The following is a 24299-nucleotide window of genomic DNA, read 5'->3' as shown; positions in this document are numbered from 1 at the left end:
CACTATTTTCGTCTTCTGCCTATCCTGAATGCTCTGTGAAACTTAACCTTAAATACCATCATGTAACAATCACACAAACTTTTGCTAAAGGCCTTATATAATAAAAAGACAGTGGTGCTTCCGACATTCTGAAATGCTCTGAAAACCAACTTTTCCAATACTAAATACAACAAAATAACCTTCATAAAATATAACTTTTCTCCATTTACACTTTTTTAAAGGATTAGTATCCTATGCTTTTCAAGCACAGGAATCTGTGAAATAACTCCTAACATGGACAGATTTTTCTTTTCTAATACATAACTTAAGAGCCTGGAGAGTTTTAACTCAAGTCCAGCCTCTAAACAAGGAATATTCTTGTTTACTTTAAAAATGGAAACAACATATAGTTCCATTATAATTGTTAAAAAGTTAGCTTTACAAACATGGGAATTTTAATTTAAAAAAAAATTCTTAACAAAACTATACAGTGTACAAATTACTGTCTACAAGGTAGGCGGTTCATTAAGAAGACCTTCCGCTCTTCTTGCTACTTGCAGCTTCACAGATTCATTCACATATTTTTTTAATGGAGCTGCCCACCCGAACATTACCCGATAACTATATTGCTATAATTAAGATTTTTTATTTTTTTGCCATGTCTTTATGTACAGTATCCTTCACTGCCTTTTATTTTATTTTTTCCTTAGACAAGCCTCAGATGCTCATGTCACTCCAGGGGAAACACGCTTCAGAGGCACTGTGAGTGGCGGGCTGCAAAGCAATGCAACGAAGGCTGAATAGTGCCACAGGCTGGTGGCTGGAGACTCCACCCTGTGGATGCCCTTGGGTGACCGCCATCCTGAAGCTCTGCAGTTCTGGGTAAGGGAGGGGCGTGCAAGACCTGCAGAAGTGGGGCCCTTCGTTAGAATATACTTCCTGGTAAGAGGAGGAGGAGGCTGAAGAATGGATTTGAGATTATATATAGTAGTATTTTTAATAGTTTCATCTCAAATGGAAACAAGAAAAAAAAATCAATTTAAGGGGGGGAAAAAAGCAACACTTGCACTAGGCCTTTGTATCCAAGAGGCAGGCAGGAATACCCACAGTGCCACACTTGGTTTAGCTAGAACTGCTCATTCACTGGCAAAAACGAGAGCGACTCTGCCCATAAAGAATACTGTGTGTCCTTGTGAGGTTGAGTTGTTCACCTAACAGGTCAATGATACATGAAGAGCTTGGCTGAGATGATCTGTTTCTACAGGGCAAGCATCATAGAAATGATTGGACTTCCTTTGGAACTTGCTGCTAGGATCCCGCTGTGCTATTCAGCATTTGGGCTATCAAAGTGAATGGGCTAATCAAACACAATGCTCAGGCCCATAAGCATTGTTCTAAAGTATTCATTATGAAATGATATGCTGTGAGAACAATTGACAGTTTATTTTATAAGGCCATGGCCTGGGGGAAAAGGGTCAGGGGGCTCCTCAAGACAGCCTACCTTGTATCACTGATTCTGGAAGATTCTCCCTCTCGAAATAAATTCTCTCAACAGGACTCGGGGTGGGGTGGAGAGGGCAAAATAAAAATGGTCTCCATTTACCTTCTAGCACTCAGGGGAAAATAAATCAAATATATATTTGAGGTACCATCCCTTTAAAAAAATCCCATCAGTATCTAATTCATCCACAGGAAAGTTATGTCTTAAAATTCTATATTTGTCTCTGCTCTAGTTCTCAGTTTAACAGGGCAGGTAAAAGGGAAAAGAAGATTTTAAAATTTTTGTTCCCTAAAAACAACTTTGATTTTAATTTCTCAGTCCAAATATATTCAGAAATAGCAACCCTTCATTTACTTTTCTGGATATTAAAAAAAAAAAAAAAAAGAAAAAGTCCAAGTGCACTCCCATTCATTTGAAGTAGTAAGTCACAGGTAAATTATATTCTATTATTAATAAAATGAAGATACAGGGTAGGGAAGTGGCCGGAAAGAATATGCAGCAGCACTCCCTCCAGCTGCTTGAATGTTGTTTGTAGGAGAAAGCATATTCCTGCACTAAACCCCAAAGTGTGAAACATCCAACATCCGCTACGTGGGCATTGCAACAAATGTCTTTGCCAAATATGAGACAGGCTCATTCTTCACTGTGGATATGGAACTTTCAAGAAAAACTACCACCAACAACTAAAATAAGTTTTTTTAGGCCAATTCTGCCTCTAGGGGAATTTGTTGTGTTTTCTAGTTCTTACTATCATGTTCTTCTGAAAACCACAAATGAGTTCAGCTTGCACCCCAGGTGGGAAATTAGAGAGAGGGAACCTGTGTAAGTTGAAGTTTGTCACAGTAGGCAGAACAGTTGCTTGGCAGCCCGGGCCCATCTCAGGGTGCACTGCTTCACAGCTACACTGTAAAGTGTTAAAAATCCTCCCACCCACCCCAGAATATATATATATGTATATTAAAAAAAATCCCCTGTCCATCTCTCAGTACACAAAAGGACCTCATCACACTGCAAAAATAGCAGTACCCACTTTGGTCAATTAAAACAAACAAACGAAAAAAAAAAAAAGCATACATTATTATTTTTTTTTAAATCTGTGTACTTACCTATAATAACCAATACAGCTAAAAGCACTACCTACATAGGCAAAACTTGGTATTGCATAATTCGTATAAATTTGAAACCCCTCCCCCCCAAATATTAATTGGAAGATGAAAAACATGAAAGGTTAATAGAAAAAACACCAAAATACTGAAAATATTGCTGGTCGATTACAATTTTTAAGCGGCAACTATACACAGCCATGATATGCTTTATAAATGTGAGATAAAGGTATAACTGTCTAAAAAATCCATGATGTCACACATTTTTCTTCGTCTGGAGTACAAAATATTTTGTCATAAAAATGGTAAAGATTTAAAATGATAATAAATGCAGCAAAACAAGTGTAGTGATGTCACTTTTTGTGTTTTTTTGTTTTTTTATGTTTTTTTGTTTTTTAGATTTCAAGGCAAGGCACGTAATGTGGACATTATATCTTCGTGCAAATTAGGATTACTGGAAAGAGTATTTTTAATTAAAATTTTAAGAGACATAGAGGCAAAATGTGTCTGCCCATGCACACTACGGATCTGTCAATACAAGAAATTTGTTGAACAAGGCTAATGTCTGAAAGCACCATGCAAGTTTTCAGCACCCTGATTACATTTATTTTCTCAAGAGTGCGTTTTTATATCCTACACCCTGGCGTTCCCAGTTTGTAAACTGTAAGCTTTACCCTTGTGACATGGATTTGCCTGCCTCTTTGTCTCTATAATGCAGATTTTATAGAACCTTTTGTACACCCTATGGGTTCTTGATGCAACCAGTAATTTTAAATAAATAAATTCTACCTCCACGGAGGCTGCAGCTAAACCAACATAAGTGCTGTGTTTTCATTCTTTTTTTTTTTCCTCAAGCACACGATTTGTCTTGATTTAATGCCTTTTTAAATGCCCTCAAAAACTGAGGGGAAAATAAATTCGTTCAAAATTATTTTAAATTCTTTTTAATCCCCTCAATTTAGAGTCCAAGGGCTGAAGGACTTATAATCATGATTCCCCCTTAGATATAAATTTATAAATTGCACTTGCCTCTGTTAAGTGTTTCTTTTGTGGGGAAAATATTATATTAATTTTTACTGTTGCATGCAGAGATAACACTTCACCTACATAGAGGCATTTCTTCCATAGAGCCTTTGTGTTCAAACTGGTTTTTTTTTTCCTTTTTTTTGTTTTTTTCTTTTTTTTTCTTTTTCTCTTTTTTTTTCTTTTTTTTTTTTAAGATTTCAAACTGGGTTACACACTGGAAAAGGCTGGGTTAAGGGCCAAAATTTAATAAATCTGTACTGATAACTAAAGGCTACAGAGATTTTTATATATTTTTTTTTAACTTTTAGAAATCAGAGTGCTTATAAAACGGCTGGCTCATGGCTCTGTCACCCAGCACCTCTGACGCCGCCTCCTAGCCTTCGTTGGTGAGATAACCAGGAATAGTGATTCCATGCGTAAACAACAAGAATACTAAACCAATAAAACTAGCTTATCATGCAAATATTAAGGCATCTAGAAAGTCAGTTAAAATATATTGTCATAGAGACAGAACATCTATTTCCCAGCGGACTTCATGTAACAAAGGCTACGTTGCAGGGGCTGTGATCTACCATCAGTGAAATATCATCGACCCTTTTAATGTCATTATAGTTTCAACCTTAAGGGAATTAGTGATTGTAAGTGCTGCAATTGCTGGTCTATCATCTTCTTTCTTCAGTTTCTTTCCTTTCTCCCTTTGTTTTGTTTTGTCCAGTCTTCCTCTTTTCCTTTTTTTTTTTTTTAATTTCTTAAAACTATTGTTGTATTTCTTTTTCCCTCAGTTGCTTGTTTCTGCTTGAAGGAAAGGTTCTCCAATTATGTTCAAACCATAATTTTGGACATTTGCCGGTAGGATGGGTGTCCTATTTGACACTTGGAAAGGAACCAAGCTAGCCCAGGTACCAGGACTGTTGAGAGGAGAAGGGTAGTAGGGAAGGAAGAAAAAACAGAAAGACAATGTTAAAATCTGCAGTGATATTAGAAATACAAATTCCAGATGCATCAAATTAGTACTATAACTTTATTCAAAATTAATGAGATAATGAGTCTAACATGAGATAAATATGCCAATTACACATATTGTACCTACTTATACTATATGATCTATTTTTTTTTCATGAAAAGTAAGACTAACTGTGAGTCAGAAAAACCTGGAATAGGATACACACAATCATTGAACTGATTAAGTATATTCTTCCTAAAATATATGATCCATTTGGACATAAATAGAATGATTTTTTTTGTCCAAGAAAAAAAAGAAAAAAAAGCAGCAGTCCACAGTAATACCAATATACTGTAGTTTGCCAGTTATATTACATGATCTTGTTTCACCTTTATTTCACAAGCAATTCAGTAGTAAGATGGGTTTCAATATTTTACCTACCTATTGTGTTGAAAAAAAATTGAAAAGTGTAATGGAAAATATTTTTTTCTCCCTCACAATAGGAAAATACTTTTTCCAGGTAGCCTTATGCATAATGTGTAATTGGAAATGCTTGATTACCAAACATATCTTCATTGGAAATTGTTAGTAAAGACCAAATAGACAAAAAAAAAAAAAAAGGAACAGAGGTTTTGTTCTCTGCAGAGCATACACTGTGAGAAATCATCATAGGAGGCCACAAGGGCCTCTATGCCTGTGCCTCCTAGTTCTAGAGCTCTCCAGTAGTTTCCTTATCCTCCTCTGTCGAAACTTATTAAGAGATAGAACCAAAGTTTTCCTTTCCATTTATGCCCTGCCTTCAACATCACCACCTCTGAGCTGCTCTGAACTGGAGGAGTGGGAAGGGTGGGGGTAGGGTGAGGTGGAGTGGTCTGTTGAAAGGATAAAGGGATGAGATTTCTGCCTCTCTCCACATCACCTCAGTTTTGACCTATGTTGGGGTTGTGAAAAAAAAATTGCAAAACAGTTCTCTAGTTGCTACCAGCATAATCTCTCATAAAAAAAAGTGTCACCACATGTGGGAAAATAACACCAGATGTGCGTACCACAGGTTTGGGGTACACCTAATCTGATGTATTGCTTGTTTCAATATCCAGCTTGGAACAACTGTCAGCTAAGTAACAGCTGCGTAAAAAATGATGAACCAAGAAAACATCAGACAGACAATTGCATACCCAGCTTAATCAGGGCCTGGCATTGAGACAAAATTTAAATTTCATTTAGTATCCTTTGCTTTACTTTTGCAACCATAAGGTAAGATATATGCTGTTACATAGCTTTTGATCTATATATACTCATTTGTTCATAGTTGAATTCCAAAGATACAAAAGGCGTTTATGGAACATGAAGGAACAAATTTGGATTGAAATAACACTTGACATACAACTTTTTTACTCTGCTGATATCTCTATGCAATATGTGACATATCACTACATGTCTAGGTAGATAATTCTGAGATAATTCAACAGAAAAAAAATCACAATGATCTTTTTAAATCAGGGATTTTATGATCAGTTGTCAAATTCAATGACAGCAAAATCCATCTCTTTTTTTGCTATCATTTAGTGTAGGACCAAGAACACAGTAGATGTTCAATAACTTTTAAAATAAACAAATCAATCATTTCAAATCACATCCAATAAACATATTTTAGAGATGTTGCCTAAGATTGTATATACTCATCAGAACATTCTGATTTGGTCCATATTCAGAGAAAATAGATATCTGATTTAATACTTGCAGGAATAATCACATTCAAGCTACAAAGGTATGTCCTCATTATCTAAAGAAAATTGTAATCTTAAAGAATAAGAATATTTTTCATTGAAGTCTTTTTAAGAGACGTAACCGTTTTCATTTCTCTCTTCCCACACACATTTTCAACAACGATCACTGCAGTTTGCACCATTGATTGAGAACAGCATTACATAATGCATTCTGAAGCTCATTTTCCCCTCAACTGTGCTTCTACTGCACTTTGTACATAGTCCTATTACAGCTTATATTACTTCATTTCATAATGATCTGTTATCTGCAACATCTTACTGGCTGAAAGGTGAACTCCGTAGAGAAAATGACCTAGTCTTATCTATCCTTATAGAGCCTGGCCATAGCCAGTGCAAACTATTTCTTAACAAAATGAATTACAAAATAAACAAACATCCAATATTTTTAACCTGAAGTAAGAGGGCTATGTAAAAAGAAAAAAAAAACCTAGCTTAATAGATAATCCTTGGCAGCAAAATCAACAAGAATTCCAAAATAGGTGAACTCCAAAAATTCATTTTGAGACTGCATGCTTTAGGAATATAAAGTAAATTTTAATGATTGAAAATCAGTGTGAGCTGGGCCTGGTAGTGCATGCTTGTAATCCCAGCGGCTCAGGAGGCTGAGGCAGGAGGATCACGAGTTCAAAGCCAGCCTCAGCAACTTAGCCAAGTCCTAATAACTAGTGAGACCCTGTTTCAAAATGAAAAATAAAACAAGGCTGGAGATGTAGTTCAGTGGTTAAGCACCACTGGGTTCAATCCCAGAAAGAAAGAGAGAAAGAAAGAGAGAGAGAAAGAAAGAGAAAGAGAGAAAGAAAGAGAAAGAGAGAAAGAAAGAGAAAGAGAGAAAGAGAGAAAGAGAGAAAGAGAGAAAGAGAGAAAGAGAGAAAGAGAGAAAGAAAGAAAGAAAGAAAGAAAGAAAGAAAGAAAGAAAGAAATCAGTGTGGTTTCTTAAAGGACAAGTCTAACAACTAATGGCAGAAAAGACAAGAATTCAGGGTCTATCTTGCAATTGATTTTTTACTCAGTTCTTAGAAGAGACATATATTAATATTCTTTAGAAAATCCTCAATAAAAATAAATTGATGGTAATCACAGGACTCTTGCTGTAGAATGTCTAACAAATTTAATTTAAATGTTTATTTAAACCTTCTAAACCTCCCATCCTACATTATGACCATATCAAAATTGCAGTGTGTAATATATTTGTCAATACTGTTTATGAACCTTTGGGGGGAAATAAATCTCAAACATTAACACTGTGCAGACCCCATATATGAGTTTTACAAGCCTCTTATTGCCAATCTGTAGGTTAAGTTCAGAACTATAAGGCACAGACATTTTTTAGAGCTTTTTCGGCAGTCCCTTTGAAAAAAAGGCCTGGTAAGACGAATTCAAAGCCCAGGATAACAATGCAAAGAAAAATATTTTATTCACCAAAATAATCTAGATCATTTAATTTCAAAAGCACAATGCCTAAAATTGCATATTCAAGTAAAAATGTAGCAGTGCTTCTTACAAATTTGATGCTGTCTCTATGTACAAATTAATGCAAATAGTCATATGTATGAATAAAATAATCACACATATTCTTACACAAATTAGTTACATGTAAGTTATATGTAATTTATGGTGGAATGAGAATTATATGAAAAATCATATGTTCAATTCAACAATCTGTAATCTACCTAGCTACCTAGTAAGAGTCATGAGAATCTAACTCTGAAAGGAGGTTGAATGCAGCTACTTCATTGATATGTCTTCAAGCTTGCATTTACTTTATTATCATTAATTTTCCAAAGTCAAATCATCTTTCTTTGGGCAAACTAAAGATGAACACATTTGAAATTTGAGAGAACATCTTTAAATATATATATAAATACACACACACACACACACACACACACACACTGGCCATGACCACTAAAAAAAGAAAAAGAAGAAGGAAGTGGAGGAGGAAAAGGAAGGGAGAAAGAGAAGAAGAGAAGCGGGGAGAAGAGAGTGTAAGTACTATGTGAAAAATCAGGCATTACAAAAAAAAAAGCACAAAGTATTTTAATAAAAAGTGCAACTCACCCTACTGATTTCTACTCTCTCTCTATGAGATACTTCATTATAAACAAAATATATAAAAGCTAAATCAAAATTCAAAAATTCAAAAATAAAATGTCTGATCTCATTGAGAATATTTTCACATAATTTTGAACAAATGTATGATATAGCTCCTCCACAGAGAGGGAAGAGGAAACAAATTATTTTGACCTTGAGAATATTAGTGGTGGGAGATAGCCCTGCTTCTTTTATACTGATAAGACTACCCCCGGAGCACTGTGCTTCTTGGCATCACTCTTCAAGAGAAACGGACTCAATGGTGTTGCTTTATTGAAGAAACTCACCAAATCGTCTCATTAAAGTAACAGTTTAAGGGCAACAGCGAAGACAGGACAGTGGAATCAGAAAGAAATTCAGACTTCCTCTGTAAGATTCACATGAATAAAATGAGCACAAAGGGGGAAATTTCCCCAGGACAACCGTGCTGAAGACCACTAAGAGCAAGGTGACGTCATTGGTGTTTTACATATGCTATGTCACTTCCCTCTCTCAATGAACTCTTGAAATGGCCAAAATTTCCCCCTTTTCACTAAGGAAACTGAGGCAAGTTGTTCAGTCTCTGCTAGTCCTCAGATATAATAAATCAATTCTGTCTGACTCCCATGGCCATTTCACTATAATATATTGCCTTCTTAGAAAGTCAGATGTTGCTAGGAATGAGCACTTGCCTAGCATGTTTAAGGCCCTGAATCAGATGTTGACCCAACATTAGAAAGAGCTTTTAACAATTTTCTGAAGGCAAAATATATTTACTTCAGTATACAATGAGTTTCCAAGACTCCACACAAGCTGAATCATAACCTCGCTAATACTGAAGAAGAGAGACTTGTGCACTGAATATGTGGTTGGGCAGGTGCTGCAGTCTGGATGGGCACAAATCACGAGCCACTCAGGCAGGAACAAACTTTATTTCCAAACTCCACCAGCCCACTCCCCAGAAATTCTCCCGAACGCCACCCAGGTGGCTCCTCCAGGAACACACCACACACCAACCGGAACTCCCACCACCCAATCGAACTCTTCAGGAATCCCCATGAGAGCTCAACCGGAACTCCACGAGAGCTCAACCGGAACTCCACGAGAACTCAAAAGTCATCATCTTAATGGCTCGCTGGCTTCACCTCTCAACCACTACTTCTGGCAAAAATGCCATGCGTCATCCTGACTCCGCTGTGGCCCTCAACAGGCAGGATGGCAAAGCACTCTGAAATTCTATGAACCTGTTTCCTCTAGAAACAAATGCAGTTGAAGTTTTCTAGGGTAACACTATGATCAGGACTAAGAGAGAAGAAGGTACCCACTTCTTCCTTTAAAAATGATACACTATTTACATATTTTTTAGCCTAGGAAAATTGGATAAAATAGTTGTTCTTTGCATCTAAAGAATCCATGAACTTTTATCTTTCAATGAAAGAGAGAAAATTGTTCTCTGCAGTCAAACCAACATTTGATGGTTATGTTTTTTTTTTTTTTTAATGTGTCCTGTGATTGAGTCTTTGAGGCCAAAAAGGATTGGTCTATTAGCTTTTAACACTCTAACCCATGAAGAACCACAGAGTACCAAATAAATTTATTAAGTCCTTTAGTTGAATCCGGAACCAAAGTGAAAAATTTCATCTTTTCTATTAGTTTTAGGTGATTAAAACAAAAAGAGCTACTTGAAAACTGGCAAAATTCATTTATTACTAGTACATGTTTATTTGATAATGAATTGGACATTCCATTTGTTAGACAACTTATAAAATGTCAGAGTATCCAATACATTAGTACTTTTCAGGAGAATAGCAATATTATCCGTTCGGGTTTTGTATACTACATTTACTTCAAAAACAATAAGTGCTCTTTCAAGAAGCTTAAAAAATACTAAGAAATGAAGCACCAAGAATTGAAAATATTCATATAACCTCAACTGTACCAACAGCCATGCTATTTATAAATAGTGATAAAATAAAAATGGTCTGGAAAGCATGAGGAATGTATAAAATAGGTATCTTAACAGAATCTGCCTTTAGTTCTTTTGTAACAGTTTCAGATAATCTCCAAGACTGAAGGGGTTTTTTTTTTTTTTTTAGTTCTTTTCCTAAACACTCTAATTCTTGACACAATATTAATATACAGGTTTTAGCATCTCTCCGAAAATAATTTTCCCTATTGATAGCTAAAGGCATGTCTGGAAAAATCAGGTATGGTGTGTTAGGTAAATATTCATTAAGTGAAAAATCATGTTGTCCTTGATTGTATATGTGTGCATTTGCTGTGGCAGTTTACTTTAATATAATATAAAGGCAAATCATGTCTTTGTGAAAAAAATGCTCATTCAGACCCGTGGAAGAAATAAATGGGTAGCATTTAAGTTGAACCTATTAATGATGCTTTAGAACAAAGATAATAAATATAATAAGTATACCAGTGGCTAGCACTTAGATACTGGTTATTATTTGCCAGGCTCTGTTTTATGTGATTGACCTACTTAAAGCTTTTAATCCCCACAGAAAACCTAGGAGAAAGTGTCTTTATCTGTTATTTTAGATGAGGAAACTGAGCTAAGAAGTTAAGCATCTCGCCCAGCTTATATTGCCACTGTGTTGTGTAAGCCAGGATTTTCCCTCTAGCAGTGTGGACTTAGGATCTATGCTCTTAACCTATACATTTCACTTCAGCTGTGTCTTTTGTGAAATACACTTTCTTAAAAAAAAAAAAAGGAAAAAAAAGAAAAACTGGATAATAGTTTATATTACAACTGATTTTTTTAAGAGTCAATAAACAAAGGTCCGTATTACTTAGACACATTGAAATTTCCATAGAAGTATAACTCTTGCCCAAACTTCAGCATAAATAACTGTATTTTATCCATCTAATCCCTGTTGCTTTTCAGTTGAAAGAAATATGTGTCTTTCTTTTATGGATGTACAAATATGTATGTCAATAATTTGCTTTCGATTCCTTTTCAGACCAGGCCAGACTGAAAGCAAAAATTACAAAGGGCTTATATAGATCTTAGGTTCCTTCAATTTATTTTTCACATTTTTAAGGATCATTATTGCCATCTGAATGATCCTATTTGCATGCAAGATGATTTCTAATGATTATTACTATTTGTAATAATCTGTATCAGAAAGCTCCCTGGCTAGCTCTTACCTGATCTGCAAAGTACTCTTGTGGGCTCTCTGGGAAACACCAAATATCATAAACTGCAGGTGGCTCATGGAATTATTCTAACTACAAGCAATAGCACTTTCATAGTAATGAAAGAGAAATGTATTTGTTTCTTAACTAAGTAGGTAAATAGCCTTCTTTATTGCTACTCCTTGGGGACCAACAGTTTTGAAAATAACATCAAAACAGTAAGCCATCAAACCTCATTAGTTTATATTCAATTATTTCAGATGTCTTTTGGTACTGGGGCATGCTAAATTGAGGGTTAACTTTACCATGCTTGAGTGCTAGCATGTTCTAAGTAAAATAATGGCACATTCCAATGAAATATTTCATCTAATGAAGAGGACAAGGTAAGAAAAGCCCTCACATATGGGACCATTACAACTAAGTATTAAATTACTATACTTTTTCAGTAAAAAGCTCTACATAATCCTAAAATATCCTTCAACAAGGCAATCTATACCCTTAAAAGTAACAAAAGTCTATTTCCTTAGAATGTTTAATTTAAACAATAATAAGAAAAAGTTCTTTCCCTCAATAGGGCAAATTAAGTAGATTTTTAAAAAATTATCTTTTCCCTTTTTTAGAGCTGAAAGTGAAAGGTGGAGAATTAATATGAGGACAACTAATAAATAAGATACAGCACACACATGCACACATATACAGCAACTTATGAAGCTGTGGAAAGTCAAGCTTACAGTAGTAATTTTATCTCCTCCTACAGATATGCGACAGTGGAGAAGCCCACATGTTGATTTCCAGCCTCCTTCTCTAGTCTGTATTCCTCTCCACCCCTAGGCTCCTTTTCAAAGCTATTGTTATAAGTGCTACTTGCTCCTCTTATTTGCATATGTGATTCTTCAACAGCAGACAAAATTCTCTACAAAAATGGTGCTTCAACATAGTGCCTTTCACTACAGAAAATCATCCAAGGCATACTAAGTTAAATGGAAATGTAAGTTTTATGCAAAAGCAAAAAGTGATTATTTCACAAATGATTTTTATTTCAAAGCAAAAATCAGTATTACTTGCCCAATTTCACCTCTAAGGGATAGAACTTATTGGTATCAGAGTTCTGAAATAAAGTTACCAAGGATTAAGAAACTGAATGCTTTTGATAGAGTGCCTTTTACCCTGTTCACATGTGCAGAGATCTTCCTTGTAAAACAAAGTGAACAAGCCTAACTTTCGACAATTTCTGACTATTCCACCTTTGTGTTTTTCAATTTCTCAAACCTCAATGGGCTTTGCCTTTTCTTTTATAATTCATGGTGTTTATTATATTTATACACTCATGAGCTTTGTTATTTAAATACCACTAAAAATTCACAATACACCTACTCACAGCTCTAGCAAACACGAGGTTTAAAAAAGGTAAACGAATAAATGGTGCATTGGCTGCTGAAGGAGCTCGTTCCTCAGGGACGAAGAGTGAGAATACAGCACTTGACGTAAAACATCTTCACGTAAGGTAGGTGTTTGATAGACTTCCTTTTGTTGCAAAGGGTTAATCAGAAAGGTTTACATTTGGGAGTGCTGTGAATCATGCTCCTCCCTCTCCAGTAGTGCTGCCAAAAATCATCTGACAGGAAACGTAAGATTAAGTTTGTCCTACCTAAGCGAACAAAGAGTGCTCTGAACAGGCCACCGGTTTACTGCAGAGCGGGAACTTTTCTAATCCTGCTGGAATCTGCAGTGCTGCTCAGAAAATATCACGGAAAAAGTTGTTTTCTTTCCTCTAACATCTTGTCTCTGGATCATCTCATTTTGGTCACACTGCCGATCCTGCTGCTTCTCCCATAAAGGTTAACTTAAAGCTCCAAACATAATCATGTGGAAAATGGACATTATTGATTCCTATGGCCCATTGTTCCCCCATCCTAAGTCCCTGAAGTTCAAGTTCAATCTGGAATTACATCATGTCTGGTTTCTCCTGGTTACCAGACGGCTTGAGACGTGACCACAGCTACAGAAAAAACAAACAGCCTTCTTCACGCTTAGGCTCCCCTATCGATTCAAACGTAAACTTTTTTTCTTTCTCTCAAGTATGCTTCAAGTATGGAGCATGGTTAATTTAGAGATTAAGTTCCAAATTAGATTATCTAATGGCATCTTAATGGATTGCTGACCCATTTCCTGTGGGATGGCAGCAGGCAAGTCTGGCTGGAATACAATTAATTTCTTAGGAAGTGTTCTGAAGAGTTTGCCTAGATAAAAAGGAAATGTCGTATTGCACAAATCTTTCTTTATAAATGGGCAAAGTTAGGCAAAAACTACAACAAATCCCAATGTATTTTTCAACAGCCAGGTCAGAGACATTGTGTGTTTGTGAAAACCGTATCAAGATCATTTTTAAGAATGGTAACCTTTCTAGTTTTTGATTTCATAACAGGTGCAAATAATTTTGATGAGAATAGAAAGGAATTCCTTTCAAGAGAATGTTCAAATGGGGAGAGCAATACTGGTTAGCAGCCCTGTTAGCAAAAAAAATTATCATGTGAAATTTTGGCTTTTTCAATTTTCTGCCTTGAACCAAAGTTTCTTCCATTCATCTATCTTATCAGCATTTCTATCATGGTCCCAGAGTGGTGCTAGGGGCCCTGGATGTGTATAAAAAGTTGTACATTCTGAACACACTTTAGAGCTAACAGCTGAAAAGGAAACTCAGCACTCTGAGAATAAAGCTCCCCCCAGGAACTCCAGGAACAACCCAGCTGTTGTACTATAGTTATGTGTCAAGATAACAAACTGAGAGCAGGAAATGCTAACCTAGTCAATTCTCGGGGATGGCCTAAGTGTAATGTTGAAACAAAAGTTAACTCTTAATTCCACCTAAGAACAGGCCATGTATTGCCACTACCCCACACATGCCACAAATCTGTGGATATAGCCACACTTATATCCACACATACACACTTATGCATAGATATATCCATACATTTATGTGCATATGAACATACAATTGCCACCCAATATTGAGAATTATTTTTGCTTAAATATTCCTTCTTAAGCCTTTTGAGAGCCTACATTTTACCAAGAAAATGTTATGGACAAGGGCCATGTTATGCAAAGAAAGTTATATATATATATGAAATGAACACTGTTACTCCTTCCTTTTTTTGCCCCTCTCTTTCCTGGCCAACCAGATCCAAATAACCTTTACTGGCTGCTAAATTTCTCTTGGGAAATCAAGCAACTCTCTAGAATTGCAGTAATAAACGACAATTTCTTACAAAAACATGTGTAAAGTAACTACAAAATGAAGTATTGAACTCATGGAAAGGAACTGCTAACACATGTAACACAGAAAAGAGCTGATAAAAGTCTCTTTGGTGCCATTCAATTATGGCATCGGCAGAGACACAAAAATCCATCCAATTATTTTAGTAAAATCTTCATTTATTCATTATTTCAGAGGCTGAGCAAATGGTTTGTGTAAACATATCCTTCAGTAACACGCGCATGTTTATTTTAGCCATCTGAAGGCTTCTTCCATGTTTATATAAGCCATCAGACACATACAACCCTCACTTGTGGCTTTGCGTCTTCTTGAAAAGGGTGAAGGGGGAGAAGGGATAATGAAACAATAAATCCAGTTTCTCTTTTGCATAAAGCACTCCCTCCAATGTTTTAAAATAACTTATGTTTATATTATTCTTGGATTGTCCTTCAGCTTTCTTTTTTATTCAATTATATTGCTCTTTCATATTCAATAGTACAAGTAAAGTTCTGCTTATAGTTTCAAGAAAGAAAGCCAGTTAGAGAGTACCTGCTGTATGTTTACGCCCACAGAATGCACATATGCAAAAAGAAAGTGTTTTGTCCACATAGAACAAAGCACAGACGGATCAGTGCCTATCACAGACACATCAGTGCCTAGCTTGAGCAAATCTGGCACCTATGACCCTCCCAGGAGTGGAACCCATTCTCACTGACATGGAAGTGAGACAGATCTTCATCAACATTTTATTCTGTGTTAATGGCAGTTAACTGAGCTCTCAAGGTACAAGTAGCTCCTTAGCTCAAGACCACACAAACACACATGCACACACACACACACACACACACACACACACACACAGAAAAATGGCTCACAGAATTCTAAGGTCAAAACAACAAAACACCTTCAGGCTGCCCCCTAGGAAGGCAGTGAAAACTTTCCAAAAGTCAGCTCTGGTTCCTTAGGGAATGTTTAGAGCCTGAGGTAGGGTGGGGAAGGCCAGAGGAACTCTTCCAGCTTTGATTATACTACTTACACAGCTTCCTAGACCCTGCCATTTTCATTCCCAAAACGGAGCTACATTAAATGACATGCAAACACCTCAAGAGGGCAACTGGCATGAAGCGGAAGAGAAGGCAACCATGAACTAGTGAGATGGCAGCAAACAACAGACAATTCAAACCAAACAACAGACAATTCAAACGGCACCAAGCCACATGGAAACACTACAAAGTCTCCAGGGATTGCCTTTGTTAAAAACAAAAAGCAACACCCACAACAAAAATAACCCATGGTATCTTCTCTATTCCATCATGTCAGAGCTAAAGTATTTAATTCTCTGGTTGACCATATCTACATTTGTTGTATATTTTCACCCTATTGAGATAATTGCAAAACTGTAGCTGTGCCCACAAGATTTTAAATATCTATGATCTGCCTTAAAAATGGTAGTTCCAGGGGGCTGGGGTTGTAGCTCTGTGGTAGAGCACTTGCCTAGCATGGATGAGCACTGGGTTCAATTCTCAGCATTGCATACAAATATATAAAATAAAAGTCCATCAACAACTAAAAAATAAGTAAATATATATATATATATATATATATATATATATATATATATATATATATATATTTAAGTGGTAGTTCTACAGGAACTGAGAGTATAGCTCTGTGGTTTAGCACTTGCCTAAGATGTATGATGCCCTGGGTTCCATCCCTAGCATTGAAAAAAAAAAATAGTAGTAGGGTTATAGTTATTATTTCTCTTTGCAATATTATATCTAGAAGAAAGAAAACCCATTAAGTTTTAAAAATAACTATAGGATGGGCTGGAATTGTGGCTCAGCGGTAGAGTGCTCGCCTAGCATGTGCAAGGTTCTGGGTTCCATCCTCAGCACCACATTAAAAATAAATAAAATAAAATAAAGATATTTTTAAAAAATCTATAGGGCACAAATTATAAATCACACATAAAGCCACCAAAGCCACAGACATGGCATATTTGTGTTATAAAATATGGATTGTGTCCATATTTGAAAAAGGTAACAAAACAAAGTGAATTGCTGTCTCTTTTGAGTATATTTATCCTAAACTGCCTGATACTTAGATTTTAAGAACTGTGGATGTCTTGTCCATCACAGTGTTTAAGATAGCCCCACACAGAGATGCAATAAATCCCTGTAGAATGTATAAGCAAGACGCCTGCCATCACCAATTACGTGCTTTCTGAGTCACCACAAAAAGGGAAGAAACAAACCCAAAACTGCCTGCTTAGGAGCTGTATGAATCACTAAAGGCCCTTGTACACATCATTATCTACTAACCCAAAGAAAATCTACTATTTTTGAGATGGGGAAACAAAAAAAGAAATATTAATTCTGAATTGTTTTCTATGACCTGAAACCGATTACCATATCAATTTTTCACCAAGAGGCTTTGTGAAATGAACAATACCCCCCTCAGAGCTGAGTTTAGTTATCGTATTCATTCACTCCACATACGTGTGTTCTGATTCATTGTCCACTCACCTTTTCTTTTGGGGGGATATCAGCTTTGATTCAAAAAATTATGAGGAATTAGGTGAAATTTTACATCTTTATTGGATTTAATGTATTTCCGAGATGCTATCCTATTTTAGATTAAGTAAATGCCAATAAGTAATCCACAGATTTGGAAGTTCAGACAACTATAGGAACACTTACAAACATAAGTACATTTCATCTGACTTGAAATTCTTATATATATATCAAGCTTGTATGTAGACAGGAGCCATTTCGATAATTGATGGGCAGATAATGGAATACAGGGATGTTTTTTTTTAATAAAACAAAATGCAAACAATGTGTTATCAAACCTAATTAAGTTAACTTTTAAAAGTTTCTTAATTCAGATTTTTTAATAAGATACTTTTATTAAATGTAATTAACACTATTAGTCATTAAGACTATTTAAATAAGATATTTCCACTGAGTTTATCATCTTTTTTGTAACTATATATATATTTTTTTTTCCAAAAGGAAGAATAACACAAGCTTTTGGGCAGGATCATAATAGGTAAAAATGTATCTATTTTTAAATTTGATGGTTTGTCACTCTTCAAAAAGTAAAAGTCCTACTGTAATCATTTAAATATTAAATTACTAAAAAGCCATCAAATGTTTTTGAAAAACAATAAAAATAATTTTCTTAATTTTTATCTGAGCAAATGCAGACATTTAATCTGACTCGAACATTACCCTTCATCAGTTTCTATCAACCAAGATAGAGATGAGCAATGAGCTCTATCACAATTAATATCTCAGCATGTGACTTCGTATAGGCATTTTCTGTAAAGGAAGGATCACAATCATAGCAGGGCTGAAAAATTAAATTGACTCTACTTTTGGTGAACTCAAGGAATGACTTACTCTCTATTGCAAATTTTTATTTCTTAATACATATGATTCTACCATGAATTTAAATTATTTGATTTATCAATTTGAAACAATTTAATAAAATAACACATATGAAGCTACCTTGGAACTACTTACTATCTAAAACCAACACATGAAACAATATCCAAATTGCTTTTGAAAATGAAGTTTTGGAATGATTTTTTTAGCCAACCAAATTAAATCAACCCTCAATGGGTTACATTAGTATATGAACAAACTAACACTTTATTTAAACCAAATTCCTTCATAGCTACTGATTCTAACAGTCTTCCCACTCCAAAATTTTTTGAGTGCTGCTAGTAACAATCAAATTGAAATATTTCAATAACTTGAAATTTTTCTTCTAGCTTTTCCTCTCTGGCAAATGAATAAATGAATAGTAACATGGCTTAGAGGCAGCAGTAGAGGAAACAGTCAAAATGAGAAGAATGTATAATGTGAAAGACCAATGCTTTATCCTCAAATAGCTGAAAAATCTTCCCTAAAGCTGAGATTTCATTTTTCAGGTTCTAAAATCTAAAAGTCAAATTCTACCCCCTCCCCCACCAAAAATATTATAAATTTTATCAAACATTTCACAATATTTAGAAATTCCAATGATCAGTTAGCATATGCTATATAGTCCGGAATTAAATTGATGTTGCATTTAAATAGGAAATAAAGGAGAGGGGAAGGAGAAGAGGAATGGCATAGCCAAAACAACTAAATTTTTAACATATATTTTCCGTAAAACTAGTTAAAAACAAACACTATAGGTCATGGAAGTTTGAGGTGTAAGTGTAGGGTTGGAAATAATTAAAATGTTACCTTTGCCAAGTAATTCCCAATGTATCCTCACTGGTACTGGGGTATAAATGCCTGCCGTTTTGATTCATGGTCCAGTCACAAATCCTCAGCTGTCAATTGAAACCTAGCAGTCAGATATGGATCGAGCAGTACTACAGTTTTTAGTATTTAAATGAACACATGCAAACTAGTACTGTATATGGCATTAACCTTACTTTCCCAAGAGGCAACTTAAAGAAAAAAAAAAAAAAAAGCAACAGAAAATCTTATTCTGAAAAGCAAAATTCCTTAGACTCTTTTTTAGAAAAAGCTATTGCAATATGCTTCTCTATTAATTAAAGCATACAAGAGAAACAAGTGCTTAGAACATAACAATTAGCCATTATTAGAGTACAAATTGAGCTGAAATAAAAGCAAACGTTAATGTTCAATAGAGAGATATATTTTAGAAAGAAAATAAAAATGCTTTTTTTCTATGCAACATACCAAATTATCTGCACTGAATAAAATAATCAATACCTTTAAGCATGCAGTTTGCAAAACAAGAAGACATGCAGTTTAGAGGAAAAAAGACCCACCCTACATAGACATTCACCCTAACTTACGTATTCAAGCATCAAGGTGTTCAATTTTAGGTGTTTACTAACTGTGTTTTACTTAAAGTGACCTTATTTGGAAAGAGTTGATAAGAATTTCTATTTTTATTTTAAATTCAGAGCAGTGGTATTTAAAATACTTTACTACAACTGAAGAAAGTGAGGAATGCACTGAATACAAGCTGAAACAAATTCTTCCCAGATCCAGGAATCATCAGCTCTGCCCTTCAGAGATCCTTCGAGTAACCCTATCCAGCTCTGTTTGGTTAACAGCTGCCCTACAGTGCTAGCAGATTTATTGAAAAGATATATTGCTTATTTTTATGCTTAAGAAAGTAAACTTATCTGGCTTTGGGGGGAAACACAGTAGAAAACCATGATTTTTAACCTTTAGATAACCAGGCTGTAAATTAACTGCATCCTGCATTGAAAAGGCCTTCTTCACTACCATCCATGAAACCTGGTCTGATGCTTTTCAGAGAGAATTTCAGGATGATGATTGAAGCCAAAATGCCTTTAAACTTGTGATAAACTGTTTTATCTATTTTTCTAACATTATGGCTTTTAAAAGTTGGCTATTAAGCATCTTTTCCTATCAGACTCTCAACTTTCTGCACACTCTTAAGGAAGGGGGATTTTGAAGTTTCAGAATGACAATTTTTGTTCATTTTTCTTCTGAATATCCAATATTACAGTCAAAGTTTTCCAAAATATATGTTTTAATTGTGCTGATATTTTAAGTAAAAGTGATTTTATAATTTATAAAACTAAAAAATTCCCTTATATAGATGGATAGACAGGCAGACACATGAATTGATAGATATGTAGATTCTGTTCAGGAAATACATCATTAAGAAGTCATAAATGATTAAATTAAATTAAATTAGAAATAAAAATAAGAAATCTTAAAATTGACCATAATATTTACATAAAAGAGAATAATGTACTTAGTTTTTACTCAAATGGATGACATACTTTTACTATTTCAAAGAAGTAAATTTATCCAGTCTTGTGTGTGAGAAGCAATATGGCAAGATTTTTTGAAGTTCTCAAAATGGGTCATCTAATAGAAATTCAATATGATGGGATAAATTGTTTATTTTTAATAATAATAGAGTAAACCGATTGTTTCAAAATACAAGTTATAAAAGGGCTATGAAAATCTAAAAACAGTTCAAGAAACTTGACTTTGCATAAAGATTACATTAGAGACCACTTATTGATCCTTTTCTTATGAATGAAAAATGCTAGTTTTGACTTACTTAAAATTCTCAGGAAGGGAGGCTACATTTAGACACAGAATATCCTAATTCTGTTAATTGCTAACAGATTAGTTGCTATGGGATGCTCAGCTTAAAGTTTTCAGAAAGAAACCATACTTTCACAAAACCAGAGGAATCTGAGTGTCACTCAGGATTGGCTACTGTCTCACAGACAACTGCTAGGGTACAAGATCTTGGAAAAAATTATGTAGTTGGTTAGGTTTTTGTTGTTAAAAGTTGCTCATTTTTTGTTTGTTTTACCATCCCTAAAAATGTCCCCTGTAGGCTAGCTTTGTTCGCATGCTAAACATTTAAATCACCATATTTTTGGACTATTCTTTCCTAAACAGTCTTAAAAGGGTTCGACCTGACTAGAGGTATTCATTTTTATCTATCCTTACGTGTGTGTGTGTGTGTGTGTGTATGTGTGTGCGCGTGCACACACAAGAAATATTTTTCCTAAAGAGAAAATATGCTTAAATAAATAAAAATTAATCAAAATAGTCAATTATTTAGCAGTAATTTCAAATAAGTTGATAGGATATTAATTAGCATTAAATTAATTTCTTGTCAGTGACTAAAAACTTAAAATATAATTTAATATTATTTGCCTATTTAGATTGTAGACCAGCATTATCACAATTTTCAAAAGTTTCTGAGGAGGCACACTTGTGTTTATATGTTCAGTCAGATTACTTGAGTAAGAGTTTATTTTTTTATAATTAATAAGCTTTTTTTTTGCATAAGACATTTTTTAATTTAAGGACTGTTTGATTAAAGTGAAATTTTGATGGTGATAGTGTGGGGAAGGGAAATAAATAATTAAAATAAAAGTTACTTATTCACTAAAGATTCCCTTGATAGTCATGTCTAAGAAAATTCATTCCTAAGGATCTTATTTGGCCAATACAGATCTGACCAAGCAACAGTCTATAGGTATTGGAAGATTAACACTAAGTGTAGTTAATTGGGGGATGTGTTAAATAGAATATTATTATAATTCAGTAGTCCTAATAAAAATAACTTTATATTAGTCTTTAACTAAATTTAAAAGAATAAGTAATAGTCTTTTGTGAGTTTAGGGTAGTGATTCCTCAGCTTCTGTCCTATGAGAGGGTAGATGTCAGATAATTCAGCTATCAATTGTTATTTTTTAATTAAATTTTAAAACTTTAATTTTAAGTAGCACATAAATACATGGTTTTCATTTACCAAAATAAATAAATTACTTAGTTCAAAGCTTTAATAACAGCTTAATGATTTTCCCAAGTATTTTCTCTTAAAAAATAGGTATTCACCCCTGTCATTGTAATCAAACTTTTTTAAAACACCCAGCATAAGTGAGTTCAAACTTGATCTGTTAAAGTCATGTGTTTTTATGTGGAGGTGGGGAGAAATTCTTCTTCTTCTCAGTCAGACTTTAAGTCAAACCTGATCATATTCATATTCCTTAAAAAATGCTTACTCATATAAATCATTTTAATTCTTTATATACACCCACCAATATGAACTTAAGTTATCTAAATAATTAAGGTAAGATGTATATTAAACTGACTATGCCCAGAATTCCAAAAGCAAACAAAAAGTGAAGTAAAGATATAGGATTTCGGGCTGCGGTTGTAGCTCAGCGGTGGACTACTTGCTTCACATGTGTAAGGCACACTGGGTTCAATTCTCAGCACCACATACAAATAAATGAATAAAATAAAGGTCTATCAGCAACTTAAAAAACAATATTTAAAAAAAAGATATAGGATTTCTTCCCAAAGAAGTTATCAATAAATGGTCAGGCTAAAATAGTCCAAAGTACTAAGAATGGAGTGAAGGTGAAATTTTCACTGCGTATGTTCTTAGGATGGAGTCCATGAAGTCTCTGGAGAGAGAACCTTGTTCCTACACAATGAAAATGAAACTGTCTCCCAATCATAAGGATGGGGGACCATCTGGTTCCCCTCAAAAGCCTACTTAGATGGGAAAAAAACCTAAGCTACTATACTCGAATAATTATATAAGTAGTTGATAACCATAAAGAATCAATATTGCTTGTGATTTTAGAATAAAAATTTGTTTATTCAAACGAGGGCCTTTCATTTTTATTAACAGGGGCTTTTGTAAAATGCATAGCAATTAGCTTTGGGAACAGAAGAAGGCTAACAAAAATGTCCTACTTTGGGAGATTCAGCAAACAGGATGCTGCATCAGTAGTCCCTCTTGAGGACAACAGCTCTCAGTTGACCCAATAAGCCATTAAGTGCAAACAGAAAAATCAACACAGGCAAATTTACCTTTTCACTTTTTTTCTTTTAGGTTTGTAATGAAAGGTATATTTTACGTTCTCTTGAGTTTATTTCTCCAGATGCCTCGAGGAAACAGATTTTGGGGGGAATGGAGGTGGTTTTTGTGGGAGCTAAAAAGATTAGCACTTCAATATTCATATTTTTCTCTTAATGCCTGGATTAGTAGAATTTTATTTTATTGCTAATTACCTGCTATAGAGCAAGTGAAGTGGTCTCTGAATACATAGTATATAATCTTACTGAACAAGCAAAGTATTCAGAGTGAAACTGATGAAAAGAAGGAAAAAAAAGCAAAAAACAACAAAACAAAAAAATCCAAGATCATTCTGGTATCTTAAAGTCATTTCTAATATCAATTTCTGAAACCCATGCTTCTTGAGATTTAATTTAGTTAGCACAGTAGAATCAAAATCAAGTTAAACAGATATTCATAAGCCATGAGCTTAGTAAATGTTACTGACCATAAATCATAAGGAAGAAAATGAAAGGGTTTTTTTTTTTTTTGCTTTTACTTTTTCTTTTTTAATGAAGACTACTTTAACATGTAAAATTTAAGGTTTCAAGAGATGGAATCCATCATCTTCAATTTCCTTTCCAAGATAAGGCTCCAGGAGAAAAAGGTTTAAGACCTTGTCCAAGGTTAGCTGTGCCCTTCCATATCAACACTAACACTCCAACCTCCTGGCTCCTAATCCCTGGTTCTCATCCTCTGTACCAGTCTGTCTGTCATTGTTCCTCTCCTACCCTGTTCTTAATGTGTAGTCCAACAAGATTTAAGACTAAAAGAACTGTAAATAAAACACCTTCAGAATGTCCTTGATTCAACTTAGATCTTTTAAACACTTTGAGAAAAGTAGATAACTTTTCCCTTGCGTTGACTGAAATTTAAGGCTACATGACACACAATTTTATTTTTATATCAATGAGAATAGTTATCTAGATATTAGCCTTTGGTAACCAGAAAAGGTAAGAGAACAAATGAATGAGTGATAAAAGATAGACAATGGAAGGATTTTTCTTTTTAATTTTAAGAATTAGCCCAAAAGGTAAGCATTTGCATAGCTATTATTTTGACTGAAACTTCCTTTAAATGTGTTTCCTTTCCAGCTAGC

General features: G+C 34.6%; 1 protein-coding gene across 7 annotated transcripts in view; it reads right to left on the bottom strand.

The window, feature by feature from the left end:
* The window catches only part of NFIB (nuclear factor I B), a 433171-nt gene that overhangs the window by 1981 nt on the left and 406891 nt on the right, over positions 1 to 24299 (bottom strand). For 4 of the 7 annotated variants that reach the window (XM_081278616.1, XM_081278617.1, XM_081278618.1 and 1 more), the window contains 2 exons: positions 19054 to 19142; positions 1 to 4517 (listed from right to left, as the gene is read on the bottom strand). The exon at positions 1 to 4517 is cut by the window's left edge and continues 1981 nt beyond it. In XM_081278616.1, the coding sequence (XP_081134742.1) occupies positions 4388 to 4517; positions 19054 to 19142 (219 nt within the window). In that variant the 3' untranslated portion in view covers positions 1 to 4387. The remainder of the gene's footprint in view (positions 4518 to 19053; positions 19143 to 24299) is intronic. The other 3 variants (XM_081278620.1, XM_081278621.1, XM_081278622.1) reach the window with 1 other exon arrangement.

Source organism: Spermophilus citellus (assembly GCF_964194105.1).
Source record: "Spermophilus citellus genome assembly, chromosome: 2".
NCBI classification, from domain to species: domain Eukaryota; kingdom Metazoa; phylum Chordata; class Mammalia; order Rodentia; family Sciuridae; genus Spermophilus; species Spermophilus citellus.
Note: the sequence above shows the minus strand (reverse complement) of the source record. Positions and strands in the feature narration are given on the sequence as shown.